General features: G+C 38.5%; 1 protein-coding gene across 1 annotated transcript in view; it reads right to left on the minus strand.

Annotated features, from left to right (window-relative positions):
* Positions 1-14003: 14003 nt before the first annotated feature.
* The window catches only part of LOC128949280 (inositol polyphosphate 4-phosphatase type II-like), a gene marked incomplete at its 5' end in the record, with an annotated part of 125004 nt that continues 112357 nt past the window's right edge, over positions 14004-26650 (minus strand). Inside the window, one exon of the mRNA XM_054294139.1 lies at positions 14004-14229. Within this exon, the coding sequence (XP_054150114.1) occupies positions 14097-14229 (133 nt within the window). The remainder of the gene's footprint in view (positions 14230-26650) is intronic.

Below are 26650 nucleotides of genomic sequence, written 5' to 3' on the forward strand. Positions count from 1 at the left end.
GCATACAAATGGTTGTGCTTCCACACCGGTGGCCCCCAAGGCAGCACCAAGCAGGATATTGGAATACCTGCCTTGCAGGACAAGGAGGCTGAAGGTGGGAGGACAAACATTTTTACTGCTCAGGGACCCCTCAGTCACCTTCAGTCCAAGGAACCCAATGCAGCACCAAAATGGCATTCACACACTCACACATAGTCAGTTCTTGCTGGATTTCTGCCATCATAATGTGAAAGGACCATCAATGTCCACGAGAACTGCAGGAGCTGAATCCAGCCCGAGAGTAAGAAGCGGGCACTTGTAAACTCCGTGCCAATCTTGGTTTTTCCAGTGACCTATGAAATACAGGTGATGAGGCTTCTCTTCCAACAAAGCTAAAAAGTCTGTGCTGGCTTATTCATAAAGCTGAAGTAATTAAGCAGTAATTCCACTGATATTTCAGCTGCTACTTTTCCTGTAAAACCTGCTGAGAAATATAACATACCCCAGAATGAAAAAAACCCAAACCCGACAGTGAAAATGTGCTTCTTTAAAGTTGCACTCTTCACTTAAAAGAAAACTGTTGGAGAGTATAAAACTAATTCTAAGTACTATCACAAGTATAAGAGAAGAGTAAACTTTATTTATCTCACTGTTATAGTTTTCAATAAAGATTTATTAGCAATCAGTTCCAAATGACAGCAGTTTGAAATCTTCCAATGCTGAACTTAGGAAGAGGAAATATAAAATCTGTTTGATTCCAAGGGAAAGAAGATATTTTTAAACAAAACCACAGGTGCAAAATACCCAGCATAGTCACAAATTGAATCTTTCTGAAATGAAATAATAATAAAAAGGCATGTATAAAACAAAATAATCTAAATAGAGGTGTTACCTCTCAAAGTATCACCAAGGATTTTGCTATTATTAAGGCACTAGAAAAGGGTTCAATATGATTTCAGATAGCTGGTTCAGAAAAGCAAAAGGAAATTTATTTTTAACTCCTCCCATTACTGTCTCTTTCCCAAATGGTTTGATCTTAGTGAAATGGTTGGAGTTGTCCTCCTAAATCATATGCTGGGGGCAATGTCATAAGGTCAAATGAGAATCCTCATGGGAAAAAATCTTTCTTCCCCTCAAGTTCCTCTGTGCAGCACACAGACCCACCTGGTACCTCAGCTCTGCTGCAGCACTTGGGGGAAAGAGTGGGCTGTGCTTTCAGATGGCAGAACGGCAAAGATTCAGCACAGGCCATCAGAGTGGGCTGTGCTTTCAGATGCAGAATAGCAAAGATTCAGCACGGGCCATCAGAGTGGGCTGTGCTTTCAGATGGCAGAACAGCAAAGATTCAGCACAGGCCATCAGAGTGGGCTGTGCTTTCAGATGGCAGAACAGCAAAGATTCAGCACAAGCCATCCGAATTCCCCTTACAGAGCCACTGCTGGAGCAGAGAGGACAGACAGACGAGCAGCACTGCCCTCCTCTGAAAAGGAAGCAGTCAAGGAAAAGGCAGAGAACAAACAGGCAGCTTGCTTTCGAATGCTCTTTTACATTCTGCAAGTGGATTTTTAAAACAGAAAGAGAATTAAAGGTACTCCCTTTCACATGCTACTAGGTTACAAAATAAAGGATTCTGAAGTTGTGAAGGTCCTGATTTTTCCTCGCAGAGTTGCCATCCCTGGCTGTGCTGCACAAGCAGGTCTGATGCAATCCCTCTTGGAAATAGCAATTCCCTGCTGAAATGATCTGTGCTCTGAGGCCATGGGCACAGCACAATCCCCTCAGGGACCCCATCCTGACCTTGCCATGGCTCTGAGGGGAGCCTGTTGTCTTCTCTCCAAATACTCACCACAGCAGTAGTGGGAAGACCCTGTGCAACAACTTTCACTTGGGAGAGCTGATTTCTTTCCTTTTTATTTTCTTCCTTTTTTAAATGGATCTCCTGTTCAGCTCAGCCTGTCAAGATGGAGCCTTTGCTTAGTGGAGGATTTGCCTCAACTGGCTGATCAATGGCAGCTTCCTCAGGAGGAAAACCACCATCACAACACCAGCTCCTCGAGGAGAAGGCCTCACGCCTGTCTTGGCCTCACTGGGTGTCCCTAGGGCTCCTGCAGCCCCTCCACAGGCCTCTAACACAATTCGGAAGAGCGGCCTTCCTCAAAGATACTCTTCAGAGTTTCCCAAAGGACCCCCTCACACCTTCCAGAGGGTTCTGCTGTCCCTGCAGTGAGACAGCCCCGAGGAGCTGTGGCAGGAGGCTCACAGACACCTGTGCTGGCCTGCAGGGTGCCCCCACCGTGGACAGTAACACAGAACTCTGGAAAACCCTCCCTGGAAATTAACTTACCAAGATTCACCAAACACGCTGGTTTTCTGGATGTTAACAACACTCCTGCCTGCCCATGTGTGATGCTGATGATGAAGAATGTCTCTGTGAGGAATTGAGGGAAGTGTCTCTGTGAGGAATTGAGGGAAGTGCTTCAACTGACGGTTTTTCTCCATGGTGGTGCTTCCTCTGGCCCCATACCCAAGGAGATCTGTTGTTCCCCCTGTCAGAGGGTTTACACTCAGGGCTGCTTTCGTTAGTGGTTACACCTGAAATGTGTCTTGAAGGGCTGCCAGAGAAACAAAAACCCCAACCCTACCTCTACGAAACCCAACCCTTCTACAGTCCCAAGATGTTTAATATTCCCAAGGAGAATTGATTTTGTTTGGAATGATTGCTAGACCCGTCTGTTTGAGTAGCTAATTCTGTTGCAATGACTGAGAAGTAGGTGCCATTAAAAGAGCTTTTTTGGAAGTGCTGACTATTCACTATTCCACTGACAGGCAGCAACTTCTGAAGAGAGAATTGCCCCATTTATCTTTCTTCCTTCAAGACAAAGGGAAGCCATTTTGGCAAGGAGGAGACCAAGGGGTATTTGGGGCAGCCAATGTATTGCTGTATATTTGAATGCCATTGCTTTTTATAGCCATGCAGATGTGAAAACTGCCAGCAAATTTTTTGTCAGCACTGCTGTGATTATTCTGTGATTTCAGTGCAAGTCGCAGCAACTCCTTACATTTCCTCCAAGCTCAGAGAAGCACGTCTCTGCAGAGAGGAATTCAGGATATGGTATTCAAGCTGCTGCTTTATTTGTCAGCCTAATCTCACAATCCAGATGCTTAAAGCAATGTGGCTGTTGGTTCTTTCCCTTGAAATAGCAGTCTTGCATCCCCCTTCCACTGCTGCTCCAGCCACAGGGCTGCCAGGTATTCCACTGATGGCCATACCTGCTGTGCTGTCAGCCTTGCTTTCAATAACAATGATTTCTAACCTTTCCAAGTTAAAAAGCTTGACCTTATGGCTCAGCACAGGCTTTGCTATTGAATTAGCCCAGAGAGAGAGAGAGAGCACACTAAGCCCCTACATGTAGCTGAAAAGTATTTTATTTACCTTTCATTTCAAAACTTCCTTTCACCAAGTAAAAAACTAGATAAGCAATTTGACCAATAGCCAGATTTCAATATTACAGTCTTGTCTGCAAATAGATTGAGGGCTACAGTCATAAATTACTTACTTTTAATGTCACTGCAGAGTAAATGTTGCTGCTGGCTAAATTCAAGATGCGCTGCTTGATTATTAAAAAGGATTTTTGGTACTGAATTTTGGCAGACTGGCAACATAGTACAGACATATCGAGACAACCCCATGTTCACTTCCTTAAAACAGCATTTATCTTGCTTTTCCACACCTTGAGCATTCTTGAAAAAGCTTTTCTAACACATCTTAGGCTTCTCTGTATTTTTTTAACAACAGCTTTATTTTCCTTTCCTCAGCTGAACAACACTGACAGCTGGCAGCTGCTGTGACTAGGATTCAGAAATCCTAACTTAGGCTATAGGTGTCTAATTTAAACTGCTTTTCAGAGCTCCCTATTTAGTCCCTTCCTAACTTAGATAAAGACTAATATCTTTAGAGGACAGGTCACACATTCCTTAAAGAATTGGATTGATGATGTTTCTGGCTGTGGCCATTTTTCTCCTGGGAATGTAAATGACAATTAGACTAAATATAGACAACAGAAGTGACATATAAACCAAGTCTCCACTTTAACATAAAATCCTTGATTATATATTTCAACCTGCTGTTTTTGAATTGCCTGTCCTAAAACTAAGGACTACCTGACATGAACCTAGCATGAACTTGTGGGATTCACATTCTCTGAACAGAGAGAGACAATTATCTCTCTCAGGCTTTTTCCTGGAGAAGGACAGAGGGAAAACAGTTCTTATCTCATGTGCTGCTCCTGTTGTTTTGTGAACGTGTGGAATGTGTTGGAAGATTATTTACCTGAAGGAATGTGGTAATAGGATTCTTGTGTGAGTGTTTTGTTTTCTTTACCAATCTTTGCAAGCTGAGTCTGGATGGTTGGTCAGGAGACAGTCACAAGATTTTGCTCCGTGGAGTTCTTGTTCAGTTTCAGTTTAGATGTAGTGTAATATAGTATAGAATAATAGTATAATAAAGTAATTAATTAGCCTGCTGATATCATGGAGTCCCCCTCATCATCCCTCCTGCCAATGGGGAGAAATTTCCCTGATATGAGCTAAGCTGCACAAGTGCTCCTTCCTTTACCTAAAGGCTTCACCCATTTCCCATGCTGTATAGCTTTGGGTTCACTAGGCAGTACTGGATAAAATACCCACTTCTGGTGAAGAAGAGCCCATGAGAAGGCTTGCAGTGATTCCTCCGCATCCCCCTGAGGGGTCTGTATGCACATGTGGGTATCAGTCACAGTCACAGTCTCTGAGAAGGACTGAACATCCAATGGCCTTTGGATTTGTATTGCTCTCAGGTATATGGGGTTATTTGGCCATACTTTATGAAGCATGGAGGAGTTCATTATTTCTTCTGGTCTCAAGTCCTAGGAAACTCTATTGAATAAAGAAATAGGATCTGACATGCCATAGACCGGCACAACTAATTTTTCCCATATCCATCTATTTGGACCATTGTTTCTCTGGTTCTCTTTGTTATAGTAAGTTCAGATATAAATAACTTGTTATAAAAGTCTTTACAGGGAAAAGGAAGTGAATAAGTTATCAACTACCTATAAACATACTAAAAAATGTGAAATTATAATAAAGACCCATCTTAGTAAGAACATGTCATTTTAAAATGTGGTAGTCTTAATGATAGCTAATTTATCAATGAGAGAAATGCAAAGGTTTAATTTTCTTTTGGAAAACATTTTGATGTGGAATTTATCACAATTCCTCCAGCAGGTCAAATGAAATAAGGCAGCATTAAATTCAGATTGCAGTCTCAGAACTGTGATGGCAATGTGTTACATCTTGCATCATTTGCAAAATCTCAATGCAGTTAGCAACTCAGAAAACTGTGATCCGTTCCATTTTCACTGCTGAAGAATGTATCACTACAGTGATGGTAATTTGCTGTAGAATAAAGTAGAGAGACAAAAAGTGTTATGTCTGTATTCCCGCTGGTGCACAATATATACATATATATATATATTTATATATATATATATACACTCATTGTTATGAAGAGAAATACATATTACTGTGCACTACACCTTTTTCCCTTTTGTTTTATGTCCTTTTCTAGACAGTGGAAGAGGATGAAGATTATCAGCCAATAAAAACTGTAGCAAACACCAGGCAAAGAGATAGAGGAGTTTGACATACAGCCAGCATCCCAAGGTCAAGCTCCTGGGACATGGATTGCTGCAGGGAAGCACAGAGTAAGAAAATAAGTATGAACATCCAGCTGCCTCAAACAAGAATAGATATAAAACTCTCCTATCTGCTTTGTGTGCTGATCTGGAATTTAAGTTGCCTTAATTGCTATTAGTCTTCATTTTGCTGTTTCAATAACACACTAGAGAAATGGGAGATATTATGACACATTTTCTGTCAAACCTAGTCATGAACTGAGCAGTACACTGGGAGAAAATGATTGAGGAAACTGTTGAAGTGGAATAAAGCTTTTAGTACCATGCAAGAGGGCTGCAACTTCTCAAGTTACCAGATGAGCAGTGAAAGCAGGAAGCTAGATTGTAAAACAAAATTCTGGCAGAGGAAAACTAAGTACTAGAAGCTTCCTGTGGTGTCATAGATCTATATTGCTGATAGTGGCAGGGATTTATTGACACAGAGATGATTCAGATCGAGACTCACCAGAGTATTTAATCCATAGAAGGAACTTCTCATGTGTCTGGTTATCTTTTGTAGTATCTTCTTTGAGGACATGAACTCATATCTACTTATGTAGGTTATTCATTAAATCATGAATTGCTAATTAGATCATAACTTAAAAAGGAGATAGGAGGTGCTAGAGCAAAACAAAAGGCCAGCATATTTAGTAGGTCACAGGATTATGACAGTATTTATGATCCATGAGAGTGCAATCACAAACCATGAAAATATCTGAAGGCCATTTGATCCACACAGTTCCCTTCTTAGCTAAGGTGCATCCACCCTTCTCCCTAACACTAAGCAGTGCTCAGCTGAAAAAAGAATCCGTAATTCGGAAATGTGCCTTTCAGAACACTAATCATAGAAAAGAGTTTTGAATTAATGTCATATTGTAATGAAAAGAAAAATCAATTGACTCAGCCCCAAAATGTTCCATTTAAAACCTGTCACATCATAGCAGTCTTCTTCTCCAGACACCTAACAGGTATGGGGGCTGCACCTCAAGCACAGAAATTAGTGGGAGTATTCTGTAATGCTGGCTTTGCAAAAGTCAGGATCCTGTGTTTTGTGTGCTTCATGCTCTTGAACATAGCAGCGATATTTTCTTAACTCTACAATTTTCCCTTGTGCAAATGGCTGTTTGCGTGTCTGTTTGTGTGTGTGAGTGCAGACAATTAATAACTTGACAGGAATTTCAGTGCCTTAGTAGCACTAGAAGTTGTCATATTTTCATTTTAATGGTGTCCAAACAAATTATCTGTTAAAAATAAACTGCATGGTAGCACAATGGGAAGCAGAATTTAGCAGGCGGAAGATCAAAAGGAATTAAGTTCCAGAACTCTAGCCTATGTGCTTGTAAAAATTGATTTGACTTAATAAGTTTAATGCAAAAGCGAATTGCATAGTGTGCACTGCTTTCCTGTTGATTTTTAAAAAGTGTGGGATCACATCTCCCCTGCTGATGTCCATTAACCATGCCATTGAACATGTGAATATAAACTGGGTGCTCCACTTTTTTGTTTTTTGAACTCTTACTCAGTATTTTATACCTAAGTACACTAACTGGATTCACACACAAAAAACCTGCTAACACCTACTACTTCCCACCCATGAAATGATCACTTCTATTTCCCATACTGATATTAAAAAAGCAAAAACCCTGATTTAATTTTTTTTAATTAATTCTTTCTTTCAACAAAGCATGGAGGTGGTGTATCATGAGGAGGTAAAGGTAGTCATTAAAAGTATTCATTTATACTAGATGATGTTATTTTGTGAGTTTGGGAGTTGTTTTTAATTCCTGCTGAAAATTACCTTGATATGTATCAAATATTCCCGTTGAACAGTGTAAATAATTAACCTATTTAAACTTAATTAAAAGTACTTAGAAGCAAGTAATTTATATTTACATTAGGACTTGCAATCAACCTCTAAAATTCTCTTTATCTTTTCTTTATCTAAAATGCTTTGTAACCTTTGGATGTGACTACAATTTTTATCTATCATAAAAAAAGCATTAAACCTTGATGCATTGTTACACTCCTTACCTCCTCAGCTGAGCACTGTCCTCTTCCCTTGCTGTTGGCAGAATGTGCAAAGTGGAACAACCATTTTTCCCTCAAAATCAAGCTCTTGCCTAGCAGAAGCAGCATTTGTGAACACATTCTGTTACAGGCAGCAATGGTCAGCCCAGTGTGGAACCCTGCAGACTGTGGTTCAGAAATATTATGTCACATACTCAAGCATGCTCTGAAGTAACACTGGAAAGGGAATCAGTGAAAACATATTTTTGCTATCATATTATTCTATCATCTCACTTCAGCTGTAGGTTCTTTCTCCTTTTCTGTCTTACATCGTTGTGAGAAGAAAGCGGCTCCCAGTTTACGAGGAAAATAAAATCCATAAACATGCAAAGTGAGACAAAGTAATTTAAAAATACTTTCACTTTTATTACTAAGAGACAAAACTCCTAGGCTCCTGTTAGCTGAATGCTAACAGCTTTTTAATTTATTTCCAAAGAAGCACCAATTCCCAGTGTTTTCTAAAGGTTATCAAGAACTCTGCAAGTAGTTAAAATCTCACTAAATATATTTTAGTAAAACTAAAAATGCTAACATATAAACAGAGATACTAAATTATGCAACCACCTTCTACTCGTAGTACTGACAGTACAGATGAGCCACATTTTATCATATACCCGAACAGAAGATCTGTTTGCTACATTTCAGCCAGCCATGGGGAACTTACCTTTCATTGTGGTGAGAGATCATATAATAAATCCGGATTCCAACAGAAACTCAAGAAAACAGCACAGAAGCAATCCATAATTATTTCCCAAGGAAATAATTTGCTGAGATGGTGAAGATGTGATACCAGACAAAGCATGACACATCACCTTTTTAAAAGTCTTCATTACGAAAAGCCTTGATCCCACCTGAATTAAAGATCAACAGTTATGTGAAAGGGATCTCCTTATGGGCATTGGAATGTTTTGTTTGCTTTGAACTAGAAAACGCATGACCCACCTGGTTCTGAGATGAAAGTTAAGGTAAGACTAAGAAGAATATGAACTATAAATTTTTGCCTATTGCCGGCTTTTAAATGTTATTTCAGAACTTTTCTTAAATCCTTGCTCCTAGAGGTGATGAGACCTGTGAGTGGGCTTCCCCCAACTGCTTCAGGAGGGAACACACTCTCATCAGCATGGACAATCCTCCCTCTGGGCAACGCCACTGCAATGACAATGAAAAATGAATAACGAACAGAAAAGTCAGAAACATAAAAAATAAACATTAAATTTATTTAAATAAAAATATACACATAGTGTACAATGGACATGGCTTACAGACAGCAATGAAACAAAACTGATAAACCCTGAAATATAAAAAGCATTGAATTCCTATAGTTTTGCTTTGTTTCTCTGGACACACACATGCTGCGGACTGAGGTCCTGTTAATGTTACTGATACACAGCCCTGTGTGCTCCAGAATGTAAGACAGGAACATCACAAGGAACAGCTACACAAAAGGAAAACAAGTACCAAAGTAATTTGGGATTTTAGAAGTTTTAAAGTCAGGCCATTCATAAACAGAAGTGCTGAAAACTTTCAAGGCACTTTGCATGCAAGGAAGGAGTAACCAAACACCACTGCAGCGTGGTTGAATTCTCACTGCTCTGAACCTGGCATGGCCAGGGCACTCTGTTAGCACAGACTCCAACTGTAACCTTTTTTCCCAGCCAGCACACAAATCCTGTGCCTTATGTTTCAGCTCTTTGGAATAGGGAGACGCTGGTTCACAAGTGTCTTACAGTTCATTTATCCTGAAGTATTTGCTCATATCTGAGCAAATGTAAGTTTTTAACTTGGATCGTGAGTATCATGCTGATAGTCACGGCTGTTATATTACTTATTCAGCAGATGCTATGAAAGAAAGAAAATAAATGTTTGAGTCCTGCAGAGTGCAAGCCAAATGCTTGGCAGCACAACAGTTGAGGTGTTGTACGGCTAAGGGAAAACCCCAGTGTTTTAAGGACTGAAATCTGTGATTTTTTTCTCTCTAAAAAGCATTTGTATGATTTTTTTTTTTGTAAACACACAATATACAAGGTAAGTTTGTGTTTTCGAGAACAGCAAATTACTTTAAAGCATTTCCACTGTAAACATCTGCTTTTAAGCTGCAAGGAAGTGAAAAGCAAGATGCAAACATGCCTCATGGCACTACCTATACAGCGCAGTTCTTTATAATAAAAAAGAGCATAAATATAAATATCAATAGTTTCAAGTTTACAACATAACCAACTGGCACAATATACGTATAAGACTGTTAAGTGATTACATACATTAACTCACACAAGTAATTTTGCTGCATAGTTTTCAATGCAATTCCTTTCTTTATTACACTGGTGGATGTTCAGTGCATTTCATGCTTTTTTTTAAATGGACCAAAGGATTTCTTGGAACTTGTGTTTAATCTAGAAATAAAAATAATTTTTTCCTGAAACTTTTAATAGGCATATTATAGAGTAGGCTTCAGAACGGAGTGTTGCACTTCTTTATACCAAAATTACTAATGAAGATTTAGAATATCATTACAAGTTATTCCACTGCAACTAAGTGAATTTTCATCAGGAGAGATTGATTTAGACACAAAATTGTTTGTTAATTTCCTCATTTCACTTACGTAATGGCAAAATTCAGACAGAAAAAAATTAAAATTGCATTGCAAAGGGCTTCCTTAAGGCTACTTCCCAGTTAATATTTTGTTTCAGCTGTCCTCCTAAATTATTTTTTTTTATAACACAGACATTGCTAGGATTCCATCAAAATACATAGCTTCACATAGACAAAAATCACACAACATGATTAAAAATTTTTGCTTTCTAATTGCTCCATAAAAGCCAAAGTATGAACATTAATCAGAATGCATTTTAAATTCCTCAGAAGACCTCAAAAAAAATACCCTGCCTGCTTAATGTCAGTCATAAACATGTATTATAAACAATAGATAATATAATGTCACTCATAGACATGTATTATAACAATATTACAATCATTTCTGGGGAAAAATACTTTAACATTCCTTTCCTTATGTTTTTAGTTATTTTAGGCTAGCTCTCTATTTAGTCACTACTCTGTGGTACAAAACCCCCATGGAAGTGTGTGATGCATTGTACAAATATTGAAAGCTAGAAGCCCTTATTTCAGGATTCCTCGAGACAGATCCTGATTAGATTTCTACAAATAATATCATCTCTAAGACAAGATTTGGCTTTAGATGCCAGATGTATTTTTGAATTTTCATCTTCTAGCCCTTAAGAACTGCCCTCCTCTAAAAGCAGATTATTTTATACCTTACAAAAGTTTTAAGACAGCAGTTATGGAACAGTTTTTGTGGAGCCACCATCAAAATCACTCTGCTTATGTTATCCCTCTGCAAGACAAAAAATGTAGTTTGCTCATAAAAATTAAGTAGTGCACTGAAATGCACAGTGAGCTAGAAGATAATGTGCAAGACCCCAGGGATGATTTAACTCCTCTGTCAGACACTCAAACAACCCACAGGGCTGGGAGCAGCTGCTACAAAGAGTAAATGTACTCCATGTAGCACAACCATCAACCTGCAGCAAGCCCCTCTTTGTTTCTCCATAAAAGGCAAACCAGAAAACCCCAAAATTTTGAATCCATGGCCAGCTGACGGCACAGCCTTTGCCCACAGGGACCACAGTAGCCCCAGCAGGCACTGACCAAACAACAAAATCTTTGGGCCTGTTTTGCTACTGAAGCAATGAGGTTTTTCCAGGACACTTGGAGCGCTTGTGCAGGTTTTACAAAGCTCTCCAGACCTACAACAAGATGTTCCAATCCAAATATCAGTGAGAAAAATTTCAGCACTATTTAGCACAGAGCTCAGGCAACTCTTCTGTAATGGCCCAAGCACGAGGCTTCACGGCAGCTGACTGATGTATTTGTGGTTTTGTCTAATTATCTTTAGCAAATAAGGGATTTATTTAATTTCACAAGAACATACTGTGAATGGTTGCTAAAACAAAAAGGATAGCAATCCAGTGCCATTTTTTCTTTCTCCTCATCAAATCCATGGCTTCAGCGTGAAAAACAATTTCAACGCAAAAATAACATGGTAGTGATAACAGCAATTTAGAGCCTGGGCAGGGCTAAAATGCTGAGGCACAATCTTGAAATACTATTTTCCTGGCAAGAAAATCTAGAATAATTTCATATTTTAATGTGACAGAATGCCAATGGGACTCAGATAAAGAAGTCTAGGTACCTATAGCACCCAGCAAAGAGCACCATCTCCACTGAGATTTTTACAGACAGTTTCAGAATTACTGTGCAATGGTTGGCATTCTCTACTGCATGCCTGGAGGTTATTTCAGAGACCCATAAGGAATTTATCACTATCTCTAAACTGCATATGTAGGGGTTCTTTAAGCTAATAATAAACATGTATATAGTGAGGGTTAGTGCAGCAGCCTGACACAAGAAAAATTACTTTTCTAGGAAAGATTATGTTCCATAAATTCAGAAGAAAGTTTCACACAGATCAGCTACATTATATTAATAGACAAACACTAATTTATGCACATATCCAGCCACCCAATGAGTATTGTCCCCTTCTACTGGTACATGACAAGAAGAAATCAAGGCATTATGTTCTCATGAGTCTGAGCTTATCTGTGATGCATTGTCAACTCTTCTGACATATACTGAATACATTCCAAGAAAAAGGAAGCAATTAATGACAGCATATTATATAATAGAAATAAAAAACTAATGCACCAAAACACTACTTACATTATCTACTTTTCTTGGAAAAAATAGTTCCAATTAGCTAATGTATTGTATAGGTGAATTTCTGGCTCCACTGAAGTCAATGAGTATTAGAACAAGAATCTCTTTCTGATGTTTTCCTACAAACTCCAAAGCCTGATCTTGCAAATACACAAGATGGATTTAATTTTAGGCAAATGATAGATCAGTTCCATGGATCACCCAAATAGAATTTGCAGAATCAGGCTCTTAAATTCTATTATAGTTACAGATTTATACCCAGTAATGAATATTAATGGATTAAAAAGAACTAATTAAAAGTCACGGTGTATAGAGATTTCTTTGACTTCCATAGGAGTAAGCAAACGTCTACTTCTTTATCCATGGCAATTACAATTTCCTACAGATGCTCAAATTCCCAGGGTAGTTTCATTAGGCTACATTTCTCATACTTCTGCTCTAGATATAAAAAGAAGGCATTGCATAAAGGTCAGTAACCAGTGAATACTTGGGAATTTTAAATTGTATTCCTCTCTGGGAGGCAGAAGAAGGTAAATAGAAGTAAATAGACACAATTAGAAAACACAAATGTTCTTTGCAAGACAAATTTCAGGATTAACACCAGCTGGCAGAACATTAACATTCATTTTTAAAGCTGATAGCTCTTCATCCTAGAGTGTCTACCTGCAGCATTACAAATTTGATATAAATCAGCTGCTGTGGCTAACTAGTCCTAGTACAGCAGTTTACTCATAACATTTATTTTAGGCTTTCTAATAACATACAAGTTTTCAGAGTCTAAAGATACATTAACTCCTGTATATACAACTTATTTTCCCTAGCACTAAAGAAAATTTGCTTTTAAGGGTTTACACTAAAGAGGAGGTGAAATTCAAGTCACATGACTTGTGGAATTAATCGCCCTGATTTCAGTGTGATCTATGTGAAAGTGAAATAAGTGGTATTTGGCTGGGGTACAGAAAACCAAGAGTGATACATCCAAATGAACCGCAGGGAATCAAAATGGAATTACTGAAATTACAGTCTGCAATTACTAAAAACACATTATGAAGTTACCACGCTTATGTAAAGAAGCTAATTGTAATTACCAAAATTATATTTAGCCCAGGTATTATCATTAGCATCTTTCATAAACATTTCTGTGAAGGGTTTAATCCTTAGTGATCAAGACCTCAGTGCTCTGCTGGTTACAGAAAACACCTTTTCCAGCAGTAAGATACCCCTTAAATCAAATCTCAGGGTTTGGTTTGGAGTCAGAATGCCACCTTCCAGATTACTAATCTCTGTTCCTACAGCAAATGCCATTTCCCTTTTTAATCTTCAATCAAATGACCCCAGAAACTAATTCCAGCTGGCTTATGAGTCATACTAAGCTTCAATTTCACAAAGATAAGTTGAGTATATTTGATTTTCAGAATATCCAGTCCATTGCTTTTTCATGGTTTTATTTCATGACTAATCAGATTCATTTCAGTGTAAAGTGATAAAACCTGCTAAAAATAACACCTCCACTGGTCATACATTCCCAATTCATATGTCATAAACAGCAGTTGTTATATTCACTAATTAGCATGATACATGCTCCTGATTACACTTTTGTTAAACTTAGGTGTCAGCTTTTCCATATGTCCCCTCTGGAGGTCTGTAGTACTTTGGGAAAGCCATCAGCTGTATCATGTTGAATGCATACTTTCTGCATTTGACATTCTTCAGAACATTCTCTATGCGGCATCCTTCTCTAGTGAAAGGGGGAAAAAGTACAACTTCATGAAACATAGAATAAATAAATATGCTTTATTTGTTCATTGCAGAGTTTCAGCAACAGTTGAAGTAAAAATAACAAGGATTCAACTCTACATTTTTGTTTTCCATGAGTGATGATACATCTTACAGAATTAAATCCAAGGCCAGGCCCAGTACACTTATTGCCCTCAGAAATAGGTGATAAGATTTTCCATCCCCCTAATATATCTGCCCTTGAGGTTTAAAGTTCAGTAAAAAAATTTAATAACTTTAATGATACATTTTGTTCTAATTCCAGAAATATATTTGCCTTTTAAACCTTTTCATACCTTTCTTTTTCAACTGATTTGCTATATATGTGTGAGTATACATTGCCCTAAAATGCACATTCTAGGAATAAGGAATTTTATTAAGTCTGGCCCTAGAGATTCGTGAAGGAAAGTTTCATCTCTGCTTCATTTGCTGTATGTTCAGCTTTGCAATGAAAAAAAGAGAGAATGGCTTTTCAAACAGCCCAATCCACCTCTCTGCTTTATAAAGGAAGGATGTTCGTTCACATACAGTACAAAAGTCACAAGTGCCAAAGTGGTGCATCAAGACATAAACAGGACTTTGTTAAAAAGAATATAAAAGTGGACTGAAAGCAAAAGCAACTAAAGCAACAATTAGAAACAGGCTAATTTCATTACAAAACAGAACTTAGTATATTCTATTTACTCTACAGAAAAGGGTTAGTTGTAGCAAAGTAATAATAATTTATTAAACGAAAACAATCCCGTCAGCTAGTTACAATGAAAAAACACAACGGAAGATAAGTCTCACAAACCATTGCCCTGCCATATTTGTCTAGGGGTTAGTTTGTGTTGTGCAAATTTTTTTTTTTTTTTTTTTTTTTTTTTTTTTTTTTTTTTTGTCAGACTAATTACTCTGGAAAGAGGGATTCAAGCATTCAGGATTCCACAACTTCTATACAGTGACAGCATTGTAAGTGGGCTTTCTTTGTGCTAATTACAGTGGGAAAGCTTTACCATGAACAGAAAGAGCAAATCAATTCACTCAATGCATAGTATACTTCTCGGAGTTCAGAAAAAAAGAATGAAAACACAGTACATTTCAGACATGGGAATCTTAAAGATGAATCCTTGGGGTCTGAGACTGTAGAAATATTACAACATGATTCTTTTTTCTAGAGTTAGTTCGTTGCTGTTTGTAGAAAAGAAAGGAACACAAGTAAAGTTTATTGATATTTGGCTAATAGCAAAGCAAGACTTAAAATAAGCCACACAACCAGCAGGTGTGAGCTGACAAGCAGCAAGGCGACAGGATAGAAGTGTCGAGCAGTTGGCTTGTTATCAGTTAGACAGCCTGTTTCGGGATCATCCGAGTCAGTCAGTGCTCCCTGGGTCTGTCTGCTGTTAAACAGGGAAGTTAGGAACAGATAGAACAGCATTTCAGCAGCAAAGAAAGCCAACACGCAGGCATTTTGACAAAATGAAAGTACAGAGCCATTTTGAGGAAATAGATTTATCTAAGTACTTCCAGTATAACTTTTGTGTTCTACAGCTGACACAGGAAGCACCATCACTGGGCGGCTACTAGCATACTAATGCTACTAGGTGCCTTGGAGTAGTATTCACAAGTGAACATTAAATCACTTCCACAATGAACTACACCATCACTAAAATCAACACACACACTGAACAGAAATGAAATAAGGAGGTTGAAAAAAAAAGTTAAGGAAGCAAAGAAAAAAAGATCATGAGTACGTCATAATGCAACACTGAACAAATGATGTCTCCATGGTGCTCACAGGCTTTTCAGTCCTGCTTCAGTATCTATTAGGAAGTTTATTGGCAGAAATGAAAAGGCCACACACTAACAGCTATTCTAAAATAGTATTAAATGATGGTAAACTGACTTCAAAAATTCATCACTGCTGGTGACTCAAAGTCCATAGCAGTTCTTTTTATTCAAAGGCTCGCACCTGCATTCCTGTAAGTAAATCACCTTGTATCTTTATCAGTCAACACAGGGAGGAGCTAATCTACTTAGAAGGAAGTTCTACTGAATCACGCTGGATTGTGTGGTCCTTGTCCTACCAGAGCAACAGGGACACTTCCACTGCCAGGCTTGCCTTTTGTATTCTTGACAGATTCTCTGTAAGTACAATTACTCACACTGCAACCACACTTCTTCAATTCCTCTGAAGCTTACTTGCATACACTCAGGAGTCCTGTTTATAGACTTCCTTTGGGCAGCAAGGACTGGCAAGATTTTTTTTTTTTTTCTATTTACTATGAATATCCTGTGATGAAAAGATAACTTGCCATTTTTTAATGTGGACTTGAGAATATCCAAATATATCAGATGACAATGCAGTGCCCTTTCAGAAGGACAGGTCACAAGTATGCTCTTGCTTTCAAGAGAGAAAAAGCTGGCAGACATTATCTTTACTGTCCCACAGCTGCAGGTAAGATGAAGAGGATACTCTGAAAACAGCAGCAGCCACATCACCTTACAGAAAGCCTGCCTTCTGACTCGTGTGTTAAAGGGCAGTGCTACATTTCCTAAGCTTGGATAGCAAGAGAGGTGCAAGAGCTGCGTTTGCAGGTGGAACCCTAGGCAAGGGGGGGTTGATCAAAACCTTTCCTTGCCCAATTTCTCTTTTGAACAAGCCTTCCATAATAAGTTCTTAGTCTTAGTCTTTGCTTTGAACTTCAGTCTGTATGTCACACTAATAAAGGGATCAATACATACTATTTTGAATAGCAAAATAAGAGATAAAAAAATAAAACCCCTGCTATTTTCATCTAGGTCAAAGTAATTGCTGGTGGCAGGGTGTTTGCTGCTTTTGTTCTACAGATCTCAAGTGTCCATGGATGGAACTTGGGCAGAACTGAGACTTTGCTGTAGACATTATCTCAGAAACTATCAAGAAATTAAGCTGATTGCATGGTTTATTGGCCTTGTCAGCACTGAAATAAGTAATTCTGTGTTTCTCTATCAGACTGCTCCAGCTATGCCTCTGTCCTAGGGCCCACCTACAGAACTGCCTTCCTCTTCTGCTCACAGTGACATTACTATTTGTGATCAGCTGGGAGGACTAACTTTATTGTTCCCAGTTAATGTTGTCCTCCATTATGTATTTCTATATACTTTTTTAAGAACCTGCTGCTTGCTGATTTTCCTTTTCTTTTTTTAATCTCCACAGCATCCCACAGGTTTGTCCCTTTGACCCTGTCCCCTTACTCCCTTCCAACTCCTCAAGGTGAGCCTGCAGGTTTCAGCTTACTCCCCTTATGCCCACAACTCATGAGAAGTCCAGCTCAACCCTCCCAGTCCCATCTCTTCCTTCCCAGTCACAGAGTCCGGGTGATTTTTGTTTGCCCTGCATCCCTTCCATCACAGACATCACGTGTGCTCCTATGCACACACCAAACTTTTTTCTTCTGGAGAAATCCATCTGGGCAGCAGTGAAGTTGAGCATTCAGTAGGGTGCACAGCCACTGCATTAATCAGATTGATTGTTTACACCAATCTGGAGAGCCCTGGCTTTGCACACCAATGGTTCATTCCAAGCAGGCTGAGTCACACACTTGCAGGTTGTTCCTACAGGGATGAACCCTCCTGCTTCTGTGGTGTGCCTTGCTCTGTTGGACTCCACATCTCAACAGTGTCTGGCTTTCATCTGCATTGCTACAAGTCACATTAGCTTCAGTGAGATTTATGCGGGAGTAATGATGGAAATACAGATAAAAGCCATTTGTTCTCTTTTTTTTTTTTTTTTCCAACAGAAAAGCCTACAGTACATTTGTTCTTTGATATGCTGAAAAGAATGATCGGTGTCTTTTAACATAAAAAGTTTATCTTCCCCCCAGGAAAGCAACCGTGAACAGCTGATGCACAGGCACTCTGTTCCACAAATTAGTCACATCATTCAATGCATGATTCAATAAGATGTCGCCAAAATAGAGCAAGAGGATCCAAGTCCATTATTAGCTTCCTAAGAACAAGCTGAGCAGAATAGCTACGCATGCTTTTAATTGAGGAGGAATATTTGATCAGGGTCAGATGCCTTGCTATAGCGTGTGCCAACATTTCTCAGTGCAGTGCAGTGACAGTGCCTTCCAACACACCCCAAAGTGTCCTCTGCAGTGACTATTGAACAAAGCAAAGACCTACACCCAGCTGTCAGCACCATAACATTGCTTCCCCTGGCTCACCCCACCCTGGAGGAGTTTCACTGCAAACAGCAGAAATCCCACTAGTGCCCTGTCAGCTGGATTCATGTGGCTTCTGACTGACAGCACAACCAGAACAGAGCGCTAAGGGTGCTACATGCTCAGGTGTGAAGGTACAGCCATAGTTTCAGACGTTATCTCCATCACAAATTGAACTTTAACAGCAAAAGGAAGGAAGAAAACTTGAAAAATAACCAGCAAGTTTCTATTTTACAAATAATTTAAACAGAAGTAGTGAAACCACCTAAGTTCGCAACATCTGGAGTCATGAACACCCCACTAACCTATCATACAATTTTTATTCATTTACTCTCAAATTGTTCATTTGAGACCTCCGGCACAGCACAAACACATTGTAGCAGCCAAGGGTTCTGTAAGTTAATGACAATATAACCATTTCAGCCTGCCTTCTATCTCATTTGATGTTTTATCATCCTAAACTCCTGTTAGGAGTTGCTACATGCTTATCAAATGAGGCAAAGGCAAAACAGCAGGTATTTTTTGTTCTTTTCAAATTCAGCTGATAAATTATTTGGACCTCAAAGTAGTGAAGCAGAGATGATGAAAATGGTGTGAGGAAAAAGCCTCTCAAGTCCTTAAGAGAGTCAAGCACACACATGAGGGCACATTCTGGCTTTCGATTGTCAGTCACACTGATGTCCCTGAGCAACGTTTTTGGAGGAGATGATTTTCACATTTTGGGATGTATGCTTCTTTTTTAGAACTTTTCCAGCTACAGTTATTAGCAACACTGGAAACGTTGAACTCTTCTACACGATTTCTTCAGGTGGAATAAACAGGCAGCTTTCTATTAACAGGTGTCCCACGTGCTAGTGGTGACTACCGTTTGAATTCATGTCCTACTGCACTTGTACTTTATGGGAATTTCCCTTTTTTTTTTTGTAGACAGATTCAAGCAAGGTTTTTCTGGTCCTGATGTGTTTTTCTTCTTAAACTTCGGTGCTGACACAGAAAATAGCAAAAGTAAGTTGCTTCTCTAGAGTGCCATCTGGTAATAGTAGAGACATTTCTTCAAATAGAAAGGATGGCTAACAGTTCTCAGTCTTACACAATTTTGATAACTTACCTATTCCTTTTATTTCAAGACAGTCAAGTTCATAAGCAGCTTTCAAGAAGCAGCTTCTCTTAAGAAGTTTTTGGAACGAAAGCATCCTAATTTCTACATGATACATGTTACTGGGATTGACTGAAACACTTCAGAGAATAATCACCTGTATCAATGTACAGCACTACAGTTCAAGAAGGCAGCCTTAACTTTTTCAAAGAGAAAATGTGGGATCCTTGTGAACATCTCCTAGCCATTACCAAGCTGCTGCACTAGCACATCTAGAAGAATAAAACATCATGCAGAAGGAAATAAACAGGTATCAGCCTAGTCCTGAAGGATTTCAGTATCAGAGCAGAACTCAGATAAAACATATAAAGGAACATCGGGAAACAAAATTTTATTTTGAAATATGAAGTTGATGCAATAAACCTCCAACAATTTTTAAGAACAAAAAATGGTTCTGCATTGTTTCAAAATGGAAGCTAAGGGAGGGGAATCAGCAGAGACATCTTTTGTATCAATGATCTTTAAAATTATTCTTTTTCTGATACGCATTTAATAACTTAAATTTTTTCCCTCAAATCCACATGGCACTAAATAAAGTAGAAGATGCTAGAAATCAATTTTTGCTGCTTACATGATCCTATAATCTCAGCTCAAAACAACGAGAATTGCTGAAACTGATAAGCAGTCTTAGATCCAAGAATACTGAGAAATTCAGTTAGTGATTTAGGAAGCTGCTATTTAAACATACACAAAAACCCCAGACTGTTTATCAAATCTGTTTTATCAAATTGTCACACTAAACTCCCTCCTCCTGTTTTAACCTTTTGTAATGCAAGTTTTTCCCTACTCTTGTTGCTAGAATAGAAATCCTCTATTTCCCCACTCCTTTCTTCTCTCCTTGCTTGGTTATAACACACGACTTTTCTAATGCAATATTTAGGAAATAGAAAGGAAAGTAGATCATACAATATGAGGCTTGACCACTGAGTTGGACCATGCAGCAGATTCATGGTGCAGTCATGATGATAGGACACCTAGATCTTGAAAATCAGCTATTGTGAAGTAACTGTGGGGTTTGGGCTCAAAACCATTACGGAGTTTCAGTCTGTACAGAGCTAAAAATTCAATTTTGAGGAGGTGGTCAGAGACAGCAAGCTACTGGAGGCTCAGTGCTGGACAGGGTACAGGTTTTCAGCACTATTATGAACAGGCCTTAACAGTTCAGTACAGAGCAAGAGATTAATAAAGAAACCCTCTTGCAGCAATATTTAATAACAGGCAAGGAGACACTTGGTCCCACAGCCACACAACCACATCCGGGAAAACCCTGTTGTCTTATGTGCTGACATGGACAGGGATCCTTTGGAAGGAATGCTGAAGTCAAAACTCAATTTACACAGTTGCTCTTTTGCTCTGCTGTGTATGTGTTCTCCTTGAAGTCAAAATAATTATAAATGTGCAAATTTATGACCTATTTTATCAGCTTAGCTGTGTTTGGATTTCCCAGAGCAAGTGAAAGAGGCACACACCCTGCACTGCAGGCAACAAAACAGCACAACTCACTCCAGCTTTGGGCCATGGAAACATCTCCCGAATTGCTGGTTCACACAGAGCAACACCCCTATATTTGTCTATGTTTACTTTTTAACATACAATTAACTCCAAAGAATAGACGGGAAAAGGGCAGTTTCAAGCTTGATATCTAATATGCATAAAACATGCTACTGGGTAATATACATCTCTACCAGTGTTCATCTTAGCACTTTAGAAATCTCTGCTGATTGCAGAAGAATTAATATTTTCCTTTTTGACTGATACAGAATGCCTTCAAGAATGGTTTTCCCTCAATGTTAAAGAGTATCTATGTGGTAAAAAAATAACATTGACAAACTTATTATAGTGAAAATACAAGAAACATTAAGAAAAAATTCCAGTTAGAATCACAATTTTTGTCACTGGTGCATTTAGGACACCTCCATTAGCAGGCTAAATTCACCCTCAGCATCTGAACAGCAAAGCCAAGTTGACTTTCTGTGCCTGTGTCCCTTAATCTGCCAAAATGGACAGCAGATGCTGCCCCATGGGCACAGTATCCTGGTCATGCCAACTCCCAAAGTGCCCTGGAATCACTTGAGAGCACACTTAATCTGCCAAAACTGCATCCGCAAACATTTAATAATTTCACTGTATAAAATGACTGAGATCATGTTCTAGCATCTGTCCCCAGAGGTTTTCAATTTACAGCTGTGGCCAGAAGCTTCAAGTCCTGCAAAGTCATTGTGGTGACTGTGTGAGAGATTAGCTTCAGAACTGGAAAGTGATGGGTTTGCAGAGGAGATTCTTCTTTACCTGTCGAGACAGCAGAGCAGTTTCTGAAACATGATTTTCACCTCTACTGTACTCCAAGGAAAGGATTTGCTATTTCATTCTGCTTTTTACTGATAGTCCTCTGTAGTATTACACATCAATTTTACAAAGGTTTCTCTGTCTATCAAAAAGTATGGTTCTAATAATCTTCCTAGACACTCTTCTATAAAGTATTAGGATTACATGTGTATGGGAATTTCTCAGGTCAAAGTTGCGAAATCTTTCCTGACAAATTTCTCTTACAAGGTGTCAAATTCAGTCTAATGTACGACCAACACTAAAGCCAATGTGGTCTGCATCTCTGTGCAGGAAAACAACCAAGCAAAACCCCACGGGTTTGACATTCACTTGAGCTCTGAACAGATCCAACATTTCCCTTCCGTAAGGGTAGGGCACTGGCATAATTGGTTAGCGAGTCACACTTGTTTCCAGACTGTTTCTGTCACAGCAAGAGAGTTTTACTGAAGATGTAGTTACACATTTAGCTCACATAGCACAGTGAAACATAAATCCATGATAAATTCTTTCATATGTCTAATCAGGTTTAAATACTTTCTGTTGGCCATGAAAATAAATCTTTGTGAGTCATCCCTTTTCTTTTGGCAAAAATTTTTTTAGTCTTTTTCCCCATGCTGAGGACAAAGTAGCAAAGCTGATTTAAGAGGCAGAAAGGGCTTCCTACACTAGTTAACAGACACGTGTGAAAGATGAAGCTTAAAATCTGTTATTCATTTCGAGATGTCCAAATCTATGGGTAGGATGACAGAATTAAGGTCAGAGAACTGCTGGTGTAAACAGAACATCATTTAATCTATGTTGCATCCCTAATTTAGGTATTTTAAGGGAGGAGGGTGCTGAACAGAAGGAATTCTAAATTTGAATGTTGTGACTTGCTGGGTTTTCACTTTGAGATATATGAAAGGAGGAATGCAACTGCTTTTCATTAATGACACCAAGAGACATAGTCTCTTCATGGGATTAACCAAAGTGTGAGTCATAAACTGCAGACAACTGCTAGTCTCTAAATAATTCAGCTAAATAATGTCAGTTCATTAAAAAAACTTTCACCTAACACACTGATACATTTTTTAAAAACCACAAAACCAGTTTGAGATTTTATCTGTTCTGATCCCAGCTGTTCTTTCAGCAGCACACAGTCTGGGGGTATATTTATACAAGGTGAATTTGTGCACATATAGATTCCCCAGCCACAAAGAAAAATGCATCTAAATCTGATTTTAGCTGCCACCAGGAAAAAAAATGCAGCCCTGTTTTGGTTAGGTAGGGAGCTAACCAAAACAACCTATCCAAAAAATGCATAGGCTGGGATGCACACTGCAGCAACCTGAAAATTGTGTCCCAACATTACTACCAATAAACCATCTTCTCCTCTCTTCAGCAGGTAGATTGTTAGAGAACTTTGGAAAATGCAAGGAAAACTCCATTTGAATCAGAAACACACAATTTTTCCATGTACTTCCTTCAGGGCAAATGACAAGGCTGGATAAAATTCTAATTTAAATGCCTTGAATGCATTTGTCATCTTTTCTGTTAATAGGTACAATGTGGAGACTTAGAGAAATAAACCTTTCTATGAGAAATTAGGAGTGAATGTAATTCTTTCATCTTACTTGTTTTGTTTCAGTATCTTTTTAGAAGATGGCTGAAATTTTGGAGTCTGTTCTTCACTCAAGTACCAAGGAGGAGAACTGAAACTGAAATCTTTTAAACAATATTGAATACAAGCATTTTCTCTTTGGTTGTTAAGCTGCATTTGTAAGGAAATCTTTATTTGAATGCTACTGCAGATTTGTTAAGAAGTTCATTGTATCTCACAAAGACAATATTAGCACAGATTCACTTTTTAAGCAAAAATACCACTGCACTGAAAGGGAAAATAAAGAGATGAAAGCCCATACTATTTTTCCCCCAGTATCAAGAAAAAAAAAAAGACTTTCAGAAGATTTGAGATCACTAAAGACTAAAAATTAAATAAGCCATTTATTTACCTTCTGCATTCCTAAATCTTTGCTGGCAGAAAGGAGTAAATAATTTATAACACAGGTGCAAATACCTTCCTCTCTGCAATAACACTACATTTTTCTCACTGTTACAAAGAGCTGAAGGACGTGGTTTTGCTCAGTGCAGTAACAGTAATTGTCAGTTTGCCAAAGATCAAAGACGCAGTTCTCAGGATAAGCTCTATGAACTATGCTCAAGACTCCCTGAGCTCAAGAGGAGTTCACTGCACTGTCAGCAGCACTTAACCATGAGCTAAGTCTCTGACAGATGAAAAAAATGGCCATTTATTTCCTGACCTGGACTGAACTATCAGATACATATGAAGTTTCTTATAAAGTCAGTCTTTCCTGCGTTGCAGACTGTGTTCCCTCAAGCGCATGACCAGTGGTGCTGAAACATTATCACCAGAGTTTAAACTACAATGCCTTGGGACCTTCTACAGAACCTGCCAATTCCTGAAACTTTGGAGTCTCTGGGTTTGAGATATTTTAAGTATGAATGTTCCCAAGCACATGTTTAGCAAGCCACATATGCAACTGCCAAGCAGAACAGCAATGGGGCTTTCCACATTTGGTGGCAATTGCAATCACGGGGAAAAGAGGGTGTTTTCCTGTGAGAAATCCAAAACATTAAAAAAAAAAAAAAGAACCATCCAAGATTTTGTGGGAAACATTCATCCATTATTATTTTCTTCTGAAGAAGCAGCATGCCAATAGCAATGTTGGAGTATTCCTTCCTTCCTTCCTTCCCCAGGATGGGACACAGAAGGTAGCAAGTGGGTACAAATGTCTCACTGGGATGGTGGAGAGTGACCTTTGTCTGCAGTGCATTTTCCTACTCTATTATATGCACTGCTTATTATGTGCACTGGAAGGAAAACAGCTCAAGGTACATTTCAGAGTTTCATCATCTCACGGTGCTCCGACTTTAGCTAAACACTGCTCCAATTTTCCAGAAAAACTCTGTATTTTGAAATAACTACAAAATATTAGACTACACAGATTGAGGTTGTGCTGGAGGCAATGCCAGTGCCTCTGATTTTACACTCTCTTTATAAGAATACAGTTCTCAACTATATTCTTATACGTATATAAGATTACATTCTTATTACATTTGTATTACATTCATATATTCTGGTATGCTTATGTTTCTGGCCATGCCTTCTTCAGTCACTAGGAAAACCAATAACACTTATTCATATGCTTCAGGTGTTTGGATCAAATAAATATGAGCCAGAGGCCAGGTGTTCATACAGAAAAACCTACAGTGCAGCCAAAAAGCACACAGGTTGTTAATGAGAAACATTTCATCCTCTCCAAATGCCTGTAATGTCAGGCCTTAAGGAATTCCGCTTTCTTTTCAATTTCTAATAAATGCTAATGTCCTTCAATTATATTGCAACTCACTCCACATTAACCTCATTAGGAATAATGCTGCCTTTCCAGGTGAGTGAGGGATGTCAGCACTCACAGTCCTCTCTAGCACTTGCTCGTGGCCAGGGGACTACGAAAAAGGGCAGCCACCCTCCAAAAACATCTGAGCAGGCTGATTCTGTCCCTGGTTTTTAGATAATCCTGAGCTTCTATGTCTGTTGGACAGCACTTACAGGCTTCTGGTAACTAAACAATTTCGGTTTGGTTATTTTTTAAAGATCTCAACAATTCTTATAGCTTTATTCTCAATTACCCTTTATTAAAAACTTATGGTCAGTTAACATCATCTTGTCAGAGCCTGGTTTACACATGGAAATTAGTCCACTTGTCCCTTTTTATTAGTATTCAATTCTGTGTTAAATGCACTATTAATGTACAGCTACTGATAGCTTAAATAAAATCTATAAAACACAAAAGCTGCAATTAAACAGCAAAAGCAATTTAAAAAAAATTATCTTTGCAGAGCTACAGGCATCTCTTGTTATCTCATTAATGTACACATGGGACAGGGCTTGTGCTCTCTTTGTTGTTCATAATATCCTTGCTACTCTCTTAGAACACTGGAGTTGGTTAAAGCAAGCACTCTGAATTCCTTGAACTATTTCCTTTGCTTTTCCTGCTTGCATGAATAGCTAATGATGGCAGATATGAGATTCAAATAAAGCTAAAGATATGTGAGTGCAGGCCAGCAGCTGCACTTGTCAGACAAGAAGGCTCATCAATGCAGACAGAGTATTTTGATGTATGAAATAATAAATGACATTTTCCCATGTATGGTGCACAGTAATGAAGCACATGCAGAACACTACAGAATATGAGAAATATTATAATCCTCCCCAAGATGGAATTGCTCACAGATAATGGAAATTTCAATGGAAAAGTAATGGGTTTAGATTTGACCAATAATGTTCTCTCGAGTGCAGAGGAATTCAACAACCGAAGAAGCAACAGACAACCTGAGGGCAAGGAAAGAGCTCTCTACCAAACACTTGCTTCCATAAACAGGACATACTTTATTTAGAAAGCTTCCTCACCCTCCCATTCATTCAAATTATTAGCTGCATATTTTTATTAAGGAACACTGATTATAAGTTCTTTTTCAAAAATAAACACATCAAATCACAATGGTAGAAAAACTAGAGCAACATCTAACGAAATACTGAAAAAGTGTTCTTCAGTATAGAAGTATAACTTCTGCACATGTATCTACTCAAAATGGCTAAATATCTGCAGAATTTGTAATGTTGCTGAAGTTATGCAAGCTAAAGTAACTTTGTC

The sequence above is a fragment of the Melozone crissalis genome, unplaced genomic scaffold (assembly GCF_028551555.1).
Source record: "Melozone crissalis strain CALT ecotype California unplaced genomic scaffold, PUWL_Pcris_2 ptg000214l_1, whole genome shotgun sequence".
Taxonomy (NCBI): domain Eukaryota; kingdom Metazoa; phylum Chordata; class Aves; order Passeriformes; family Passerellidae; genus Melozone; species Melozone crissalis.